The sequence below is a fragment of the Phyllostomus discolor genome, chromosome 3, assembly GCF_004126475.2.
Source record: "Phyllostomus discolor isolate MPI-MPIP mPhyDis1 chromosome 3, mPhyDis1.pri.v3, whole genome shotgun sequence".
Lineage (NCBI taxonomy): Eukaryota > Metazoa > Chordata > Mammalia > Chiroptera > Phyllostomidae > Phyllostomus > Phyllostomus discolor.
The window spans coordinates 35625533-35636528 of NC_040905.2; the positions used below are offsets into that span (position 1 = coordinate 35625533).

Genomic DNA, 10996 nt, shown 5'->3' on the forward strand with positions numbered 1-10996 from the left:
ATATCTACGTATGGTGCCTTGAGTACTTGAAATATTGGGTGAAATACTTTGTAAAGTATATGATTGCCTAACCACTATGCCATATACCTGAAAGTGGTACAAAATAATACTGATTGTAAGATGAATTGAAAAAAACATTTTTTTAAAAAAAAGGTTGTTGCAACTGTTTAGAGGTCAGATATAAAGGCTTAAACCAGGGACATGGCAATGGGAGAACAAGAGGTATTTCTGGGTAGAATTGAGAGACATCTGCTATCATTGAGATCTGGGAGTTAAGGAAGAGGAGGAGTCTATGGACACCACTGGCCAGACACCAATGGAGGAATGGTGATACCCACACGGATGATGATCCATACAGTAACTGTACGTGTTTACTTAGATAACAAGGCATACTTTATTTCTCATTTTATGTTCAAAATGATAGAGTGAGGCTCATGGTGATGGGGGTATGTGTGTGTATGGAGTCAAATCAGTTAGCTGATGAGTTTTTAAGAAATAATGTGAAATTTTTCCCTCTTTCTGGGAAAAATTGGATTTCCTATTTTTAAATGTAGAGAAATGTTCCTTGGAGTAAAAATAAACACAACATCTTTTGAAATATAATATAGTGCTATTTGATATAATCCCTTAGCAACATTCCTCTTATGAACCAGAACTACTATTCAAGTTGTAGAATCACAAATTATATATTTTAAAACTTGTAGATAGAGAGTAAGCTGTGAGAGGGACATAATTTTACAAATGACCTGAGGTCTTTGAATTACTAAAAGTTGGTAACAGGGTTGAGTCTTTTTAGATTATTATTCTGTATGATGTTTAAAAAATCTCCCCAAGATACTCTCCAAAACCCATGTTAAAGTTTAGAGATAGAAATTAGTGACCAATTCATCATTGTGTGTATATGAATATATCCAAGCTGGAAAGTGAAAGTCTTTTCTGAAGTAGTCTCTCTTCCTAGTATTTGAATATCCCATTTACTCACAAATGCTTTTTTTTTTTTTAAGTAATTTTCAAACTTTTGGTTTCAGGCTATAGCCTGGAAGATGGGGACAGTGATTGGTAAAATATAGCCACAATGAGAAATGTAGAGTAATTGTCAGGAGATAGGGAAAACATAAATTGTAGTTCTCATTCTGTCAGTCAACTATTGTGTTGAGTTTATCCCTCAGGATATATGTTTCTTCAAGTGTAAAAGATGGGCAGTGGTAAGCTAGGCTAGCTTAAATCTAAGTCCCTTACCATTTTGACATTCTATAGTGTTACATGGTCTCAGAGAAATGTGTCTTGTAGACATTATTGGTTATCTATTTCCCTATTACTGCTCCATAAGTGGGCAACTGAACCAAGATGGTCCACTGAAAAGGAAAGAAGGGCTTACATATATTCCATGCTTGAAGGACAGTTTCTTATTGCTCTTTCCCTTCTACCTCCTCCCTCTCACCATTTTCCAACCTGATGAAACATAGAAGGTACATAATTTTAAAACAAAATGTACAAAAAGGTGACAGAGCCATTGTATTTTTCTTCTGATACACCAGTCTCAGAACACACAGAAATTGTTGAAATCAGTTTTTTGTTTAAAGTCTAACAGTGTTTTGGCAATATGTAGGAAATGCAAAATATATGAATTTAGCCAAACATTTTTGCAATTAAATATCTTTAATGGCTATATATGTTAAAATTCAAAGATGGCAATCTTTTGCCAGTTATCCAAATAAAGTTACTGCCCTGGATAGTGTTGCTCAGTGGATTGAGTGCCAGCCTGCAAACCACAGAGTTGTCAGTTTGATTCCCAGTCAGAGCACATGCCTGGGTTGCAGGCCAGGTCTCCAGTGGGGGATGGGTGTGAAGCAACCACACACGATGTTTCTCTCTCTCTCTTTCTCCTTCCCTTCCCCCCTCTCTAAAAATAAATAAATAACACCTTAAAACAAACAAACAAACAAATAAAATCCAAAAGGATCTTTTGGATCTTTCCTAAAATCCAAAGTCTTAGATTCACTGATGTAGACAATTTAAATGACCAAATTTTCAATCAGTTATTTTGGTAATGTGAAACTTAAATTTTGTCTCATGAAATTAGATTTTCACTGCATTTTTTAATGAAGAAAAAATACACTGAAAAACTTTGATAAAATCAATGAAAAGCATGGGGAATATTATGCTAAATAAGCCAGTCAGAGAAAGACAAATACCATATTATTTCACTCATGTGTAGAATCTAATGAACAAAGCAAATTAACAAACAAAATACAAACAGACTCACAGATAGAGAACAGACTTGGGGGTGGAGGTTTTAGGGCTGGTAAAAAAGGTAAAGGAATTAAGCAAAAATAAAATAATTGAAAAACAATAGAGAAACATTTTTTATAACCCAGAGTAAAAAAGTAAAAATCTGAATTTTTTGGTATTTAAGTATTGCAATATAAACTTTCTTTTTATTTAGTATTTTACATTAATATATTTAAAAGTAGAATGCCAAATAAATATTTTATAATATGCATGGGATTTATATTGCATGCAATTATAATTTTTAGCTATGTTTTCTTCTAAAATACCTAAATCAAATATCATATTCTTGATATTTACACCTCTGTCATCTAGAATGTCTTTATAGTACCTAAGGAATCACCTAAAGTATTTAAATTTCCAAGCAAAATTTGTCCATTTATTTGAAGTAAGAAACAACAAACAAAAACAGTTCACCATTTTCTCTACCTTTCCCCCTTGTCTCTGGCAGCTACCAATTCCTTCTTTGTATATATGAGCTGAATATCTCTCCTTTGTATATATAAGCTTGGGTATTTTGTTTTTGTTTATGTTTTTAGATTCCATATGTAAATGAAATCATATGGTATTTATATTTCTCTGTCATATTCACTTAGCATACCTTCTGTGTTCATCCATATTGTCATAAATGGCAATATTTTATTTTTTTATAGTTGAATGAAATTCCATCTCCTTTTCCACTCATCCATGGACACTGAAGTTGTTTACATATTTTGGCAATTGTAAATAATGTAACATATAAATATAAATATACCATCTTCTTTATTCACTCATTCATCCATGTACACTGGGGTTACTTACATATCTTGGTCATTGTAAATAATGCTGCAATGAACATGGTGGGGGGGGTGCATACTAGTATATCTTTTCAAGTTAGTGTTTTCGGTTATTTTAATAAATATCCAGAAGGAAAATAGTTAAATCATATGGTAGCTCTATTTTTCATGTTTTGAGGATGCCCCACACTATTTTGTACAGTGACTGCACTCATGGACATTCCCACCAACAGTCCACAAGGATTCCTTTTTCCCTACATTTTAGCCAAGACTCATTTCTTCTTTCCTTCTTTTGTCTTTTTGGTAATAGTCATTCTAACAAGTATGAGGTGATGTATCATTTCATTTTTGATTTGCATTTCCCTAATGATATTGAGAAGAATTATTTTGTTGTGTAAAAAGAAGTCAAAAACTAATTTATAATTTATCATTTCAGTTAAACTGTTGTTACATTTTGAGAGCTCTTTGTATATTAGGGACATTAACACTTTGTTTATATATAATAGGTATTGAGTTTTTTTTAACAATTAATGAATTGCAACTCATCCTTATTATGCTTTTTTTCTTCCTATGTAGAAATTTTCATTTTTATGCAACTATGTTTTTATTTTGGATTTCAAGTTTTGCATACCATGCAAAGAAAGGCCTTTTGTACAAAATTGTTAAGACAATTTTATATATTACTTTCTTGTAGTATATGCACATGTTCCACGTATTCACGTTTGAATTTAACTCTTTGATTCATCTAGAATTTAAAACATGTGAAGTAGCTGTAGTTTTAAAACTGGCTAGCTTGTTATTCTAGTATTATTTATTTAATTAGTCATATTTTCCTCATGGATGTGGAATATGTTTCACATCAGGTACTACATTCTCAAATATACCTGGATTTATTTCTGTACTCCCTGTTATATTTTATTCAGTGTCATCCATTGCTAATAAAATAATAAATTTAAGTATTACTAAACTTTAACTAATAAAATGATTAATTTGATATATATTTTTAAATGGTGTTTTAACTTTTAAAAATATTTCCTTTGGCTTTTTTGGTGACATAGAGCCTCATTTCCCTGATAATTTTATTATTTCCAATTCTTTCCACGTTGAGATTAAAAAATAAATCTACCTAGTTAGGTTTAATTTAATACAAAATTTATTTATCATATATACATTTTCTATGGAATCAAAAGAACTGATTATGAAATGTCTAAAAATTGCCTCCTTCCTTTTTATACAAATTTCTTCATTACATCAAGTATACCTCTTTCCCATTGCTTCATACACTGTAACAAAGTCTCAAAATTTCAGTCAAGGTACTATCTGGAAATGCTACCATACACACTAAAATAGTCTTTTAAAAGACATGTTTTTCTTGATAATCCACAGGGAATCATTCATCCATCTATACATGAGGATTTTTCAGCTATGTTAACTGGACAGACAAGTTAAGCTCTTCATTTGGATGATGGCACACACGTGTGCACACACATGCACACTCACTTTGCACGTATCTCTCACTTTGATTATTTTTAGAAGATAACTGAAAACAAACTGAAGTGTTTTGATTAGCTTTAATTCTCTGAACACTGTTTTAGATGCAACAGGATATGCATTGTACAAAGTCAACAAATACACCAGTTTGTTCTATGGTGATCATTATAACCAGTGTAACAGCTAGGATTTCAAAAATTAAAAAAGTTAAAATCTCTCATTGCATTGAGCCTAGGCTGTCATTCTTTTAAAAAATTGATTTAAGCCATATCTCCTTTTTGGTTCATTTGGACTTCACGTCCCATGGTATCAATCAATATCAACTTCGTGTTTTATTTTACATACTTCTTGATGCTGTTAACATGCCCAGGTTCTGCATCGGCACATTTATTTTAGGAGCACCCACTGCCTTTGCTGAGGCAGGGGCCTGGGTTGCAGTCTTAGCTCTGGCACTCACCGTTGAAGTGCTACTGAATAAGTTACATTCTCTAGGGCTCAGTGTTCTTATCTGTAAAATGGAGACAATAGCATTTCATCTCAGTGTTGTTAATGGGTTCAAATAAGTTAGTAAATGTGATTTTTTGATAATTTTGAAGCATTGGTACTGTTCTCTTTAAAAATAAAAGTAATACTCATGCCCTCCTTGAAAACTACATTTACTTGCAAAAGCAGCTCTCTTCAGGAAAAGATTGACATGCAATGTAGGTGTCTTTGGGAAATAAATGATGTAAAGAATTTTAAGTTAAGTATACTCAGAATGACAGTGATTTATTAAATGAGTCACAGTAGAAGCTGTATGTAAATACTACACACCTTACTTTTCTATGAACCATTCAAGTAACAAATTTCAAATAGAACAATTAATCAGTGTGGAGCTCACAGCAAAAATAATTTCAAATCAATGATGCGATACCTCTATTCCAATTAGCTTATTTCCCCCATCCACTCTTACAGACATACTCTATTTCATTAAAATGTAAAGTTAATTAAGAGACTCTACAAAGTAAATCAACCCACAGATTAAACTAGAACTCTTGTTCTTAGTTAATGTTTATTAAGGGCTTAGTTTAACAAAAAATTTCTATTAATAGGCCAAATATACAAAGTGACATGCTTGCCTTTATTCCACCGAGACCCACATACATGGTACTCAACCCACTTCTTCCAACAAAGGGTAAAACTGGATGCAGGTGTTAGCACTCTGGGCTGTAAAAATAAAACTCCCATATAAATGGATAAATGTTTGCAAATCATACCAATCTTCAATTTTTCTGAATTGAGAATAACCTCAGTTCTCATTCTTGGTATCTAACAGGCACAATGACATCGTCACAAAAAACATCCAGTAACTAGGGGTGTGAGGAAGGCCAAGGGTGTGAGGGGCATGTGTGCATATCAGGGCTGGGATATTCTATGTGGCTGGATTTCCTCTGACAGTAATGCATATAACACACAGAGACATGCTCATGTGAAAAAGAAAAAGAAAGAAAAACTCACATTTGAACATTATTAAGATTCTCTGATAAATGCATCTCACTGTCAATTAGAGTTGGGCAAACAATCTCAGCCCAAGGTTTTCCATGCTTCCATACCCAGTCCTGATTTACAATTTACAATGACCTATCACCCGAATATGTGGCTTGAATGTGTAGACCGTGAATGCCTGCCCACGTCTAAGCTTGGGTGGCAACAGCTCTACTTTGTCATTAGGCATGCCAACATCAGCAGCTCCTGAAAGCTTGTGTGTGTGTGTGTGTGTGTGTGTGTGTGTGTTTGCACAAGCACTTGTGTTGGGAGGAGATTCTCAAGTTGAGAGGCCTGGGGCATGAAAGAAAGGAGCTGTTTCCGAGTGCTCAGGAAAGGGACTGAAAGTGGGCCCAACTTCCACTTCTATGCCAGAGTTAAGAATCTGGATAAGGGGGTTACATGGTAATGGGGAAAAATACAATAAAAAATAAATAAATAAAAATTTTTAAAAATCTGGAGCCGACTCCTCAGAGCAGCTGTAATTGGTCCTTTACACTACTCATTTCCTCAGAAAAGGAGCCAGGCAGCATCTATTAAAACTCCCAGTGACAAGCCACTTCCTCGCCCAGTCTTCCGGAGCACTTTACGTTAAGGAGAAACCACTATAATCAAATCTCTGAGTCTTTGCCTGCTGCTGAAATGAGATGCCTTCTTCTTCCTGGGACTTTGCAGGGAGGCTCCGTACACACCACACACCGACCCAGTGCAACTCCACAGCGCCCTCCCTCCCTCCCTCCTCCTGTCTCTTAAGGATGGCTGAAGATTTTGCGCCAAACTCTCCAAGTCACCCACGTGTTTGTTCTCCCTTTTCGTTGCTGTTCAGTTTACTTCCTGACTTGACAAAAGAGAAACTCTAGTTGTTTTCAAGCTTTTAAGCTGTAATCCTGAGATCAAGCTGTCTCAGCTGTACCCCGCCCCCACCCCAACGAGATCTGCCCCTCCAACCCCCCTCACTCTGGGAGAGTGTACAGATTACTGAGTATTTCCCTGGCTCAGCCTGTTTCGCCACCCCCTCCCCCGACACACACACATCACACACTCACACTTTTCTTCTTCCTCCACCAGAGCAAACTGAATTTGCCTGTTTAGTCCCACTCGCCAGTGTGGAGTGGAAGTGGGTGGGGAAGGGGGAGGTGGGTGGTATAGATAACTGGGAATCTCTCTCTCTCTCTCTCTCTCTCTCTCTCTCTCTCTGTCTCTCTCTCTTACACACACACACACACACACACACACACCATTTAAGCTCCACTTTCAGGATCTCTCACACACACCTGAATCGTAACCTCTCTAGTAAGGACAGACACGCCCCTGCTTGCCTTCCCCAATTCCCAGAATAGAATTTGACCCCGGGTCCAGGATTGCTGGTGATAAATAGACCAAGAAGGAGAATTTGAGAGGTGACCCCTTGCTGGACTGGGGGAGGGGACGCTCTCCACTCACCGCCTGAGTCCCTGGAACGACGAGGGCCAGGACATCCTGGATTTCTTCAGGCCGGGCCGGTGGCCAGTTTCCACCGCGTAGGAGGTGCGGTCCATGGCGCCGCAGTACAGGTAGCGCTCGGTGTCTGAGTAGCCGCGGTGCCGGACGCGGCCGGTGGCCCCGCTCGAGGCGTAGCGGCCACGAGCCGCCCCAGGCGCCGTGGGCGGCGGCAGGGGGGGCGGCGGCGGCGGCTGCAGTGGGCACTGGGGCTGGGGCTGGGGTGAGGGCGGTGGTGGCGGTGGCGGCAGGTGATGATGGGGGTGCAGGAGGCGGAACTGGGGCTGCCGGAGCGGGTACTGGTGGTGCTGCTCATGCCTCCAGAGGTGCTTGGGGGCTTTGAGCGTGGCCCCGCGGGCGCCGTCGCTGCCGTCGCCGCTGCCCGCCCGGGCCGGCACGCTACTACCCTCCGTCTCCATCCCGGCTCGCGGCTCCGCGCCCTGCTGCCCAGCCGGGCTCAATGGACTGGCCCGCACGAGCGCCTCCCCGATGCTGCTGCCGCCGCTGCCGCTGCTTCTGGAGCCGAGCAGAGGCTGGGCTCAGCTTCCTACTGAAACCACCAGACGCTCCAGGCGACCGAGAGGGGGCTCCGCCGGCGGGAGGGGGTCACAGAGAGCGACAGGGCTCCCTCCACACTGGCTGTGGCAGGGACACGCTCCTGGGTTCCCAAGTCACCAAGACTAGGGCGTGCAGTGCGAGGCTTCACCAACGGTGGGTCCCACCTTCCTCCCTTTCTTCTTCCCTCTCTTCCTTTGGGCGCCGGCAGCGAGAGCAGCAATTGCTAGCAGCTGGAGCTGTAGGGGCTGTATGTAGAAGCAGCAGCGGCGGCAGGGTAGCCACCGCCTGTGTCCAAGGCGCCAGAGCCCTGATCCCGTAGCAGCTGAAAAGTTGGACAGCTCCCGACTGGTGAGCTGGAGCTGTGACTTTCTCTGAAACCACCCCAGCCAGTCAGGAGTCAGACCTGTCCTTCGGATCCTTCCCCTCGCCTTGCCCCCGCCTCCTTCCCCCTACTGCCCCCCACTGCCCCTGAGGTTTCCTCTTCACCTGCGCTCGCCTCAGTCTTCTTTGAGAAATGTAGTTTGGTGGTTCCTGGCGGATTTTCAGAGCTTGTTGACGACGATCCCGCTGTTGGGGCTTCCAAAGATAAGAGATGTGACCTGGCAAAGTTGCCGGGAATGGTGTGTGTGTGTGGCGCTGAAAAATTGGATCTTACTGAAGATCCAATATTAGGATTAATTTGGCCTCTTGCCCTGATAAAGAATTAAATATTGTGTGGATCTTTTCCATAGTGGAGAGAATGGCCAATATTATCTTCTTGAAGATTTCCTCCAGCTGGAAATATATGGTTTAGCTGTTGCTTCTGTGACTAAGGTCCCCAGGAGTGGTCCTAGATGGAAATCAAGGAGAGCCTTCACCAGGGCTGAGCCAGCTGGCCACAGTTCAGACCGGGGCGCCTTTTCCATTCCAAACCTCTGGTTATCTTCAGTGGTTTCTATGGTCAATGCCTGCCTGCAGTTTTGCCTGTCTTCCACTTCTAGCAGAAGAACACAGTTCAATTACCAAGGCATTTTAAAACATGTTATGCTATTATTATTCCACAGAAATTACAGTCATATTTGACACTAAAATCCAAATTTGATTTTTATTTGCCTTCTTTTATTAGTATTTTCCTCGATGTTGGATGTATTTAAGAAGCCAGGAGAATTTCAAAGGGATACATAGATTTTGTTTTCTGTGTCTTTTCCTATTACCACATTGCATAAAGATCAAATGTCATTTACTCATTGTTAAAAATAATTCTAGAATTAGGCTCTGTGGGAGTTACCACTGTGCCATTCATTATTTGATATATAAATATATTTAGGACTCACAATAGCTTGTTGGCAGTGTAATTATTCTATTCTTTGCATACACTCAATGTTAACATATTGAATATGTACTTTTTATGTATACCATATAATGAATACTAAAATACCAGAATCAGAAACCATCTCTCATTCTCTAGAGTGCTAGAAATCCAATGTTTTCCATATAGTGTATGCTCAGTATCAATACCATTTGGCAAATAACATCAATGAAAATAAATGCTCACTTTGTTCATTAGTAAGAACAGTCCACGAAATGCATAAGTGTCTCCTCTAAGTGGGAGCAATTAAATTTAATACTGTGCAAAAAGACCCTTGGCATCTGTTTTATGAGTTTCTTTTTTTTTTTTAAGGTAGAAAATATTCCTGTCTCCAAATGTGGCCCATACACAAGACCTGGAAAAGGCTGTGTCTTAAGAGGACCGGGGCAGCCTCCCAAGCACCACTTCTGTCTGTGTAGGACTGAAACCTACTTGACTAAGGCATGCTCTCTGTACAGACAGAAGTGTGACTAATGGCAGCGGCCAAAGCACTTTTCATGCCTAAGAATACATGGAGCTGGTATCTTTCCAAACAGGAGAGGAGAGAAAAGGAAGTGTTATACAGTGTAAACTGCTTTCCCCCCTTTTAATTCATTGTATTATTAACATTTAGAACCATTTCAAAGAAGTATACAAATTTCTTCTTTCCTCTTAAATGCTTGCACCTTTCCCTTCAATATAACTATGTCAAAATATCTCTATCTGAAACTCTTTTCCCTTCTCAAATGCTAACAGTACAAGCACTGTATAATCTTTTTTTCCTGGAATAAATAGAATAATTCAAATCAAACTTCCTTTTCACTGACTGGCCTTTCCTTCCTTTTAATTCATGAACACTTACTTTTTCCTATATTCTCCATAATTTGTAAAAAGATTCCTTTGTATTTATTATATAATTACAGGTGCCAGGCACATTTTAAATATAAGAAAATCATTTAAGTGTCTTTTAACATGTTCTCAACTTTAAGAATTTTCAATTTCTCTTATAGGTCCAAAAGATTATTAATATTAGTTATTTATTCTGTAACCTTCAAGGTAAGATAGCTTGGATTCCAATCTACCACTTCATATCCATGTGACCTTAGATAAATGACTCCCCTTCATGCAAAATAGTATTATTATTGCCTACCTCACAGAGTGTTGTGATTATTTAATGAGGTGATATTTAGTACAATGCCTTATACATAGTAAGTGTTTAAGAAGAGTTATAAGTTTTGATTATTCCTGCCAGATGTGGAGAAATCCTAAACATCACTTTGATCAGTGGTTCCCAACTTTGGCTGCACCTAAGGAGTATCACTAGGAGACCTTTAAAAACTTGTGATGCTGAACCCTAGATCAGTGATTTCAAATTTTGATGTTATCAGAATCACCTGGAGAACAAATTAAGAGTCCAAAGACCCAGGCTCCTTAGATAGGATATGGCAGGACAGGGCTTGGGGCTTGGTTTTACCAAATCACACAAGGTGATTCTGATTCAGAATAAAGTTTTAAAGCCATTGACCTGACTAGACAAATGAAATCAGTATTT

At 39.1% G+C, this 10996-nt stretch overlaps 1 protein-coding gene across 1 annotated transcript in view; it reads right to left on the reverse strand.

Annotated features, from left to right (window-relative positions):
- Positions 1 to 8041, reverse strand: part of PDE4D (phosphodiesterase 4D) — a 798342-nt gene extending 790301 nt beyond the window's left edge. The window contains 1 exon segment of the mRNA XM_028516375.2: positions 7524 to 8041. Within this exon segment, the coding sequence (XP_028372176.1) occupies positions 7524 to 7978 (455 nt within the window). The 5' untranslated portion in view covers positions 7979 to 8041.
- Positions 8042 to 10996: the final 2955 nt, after the last annotated feature.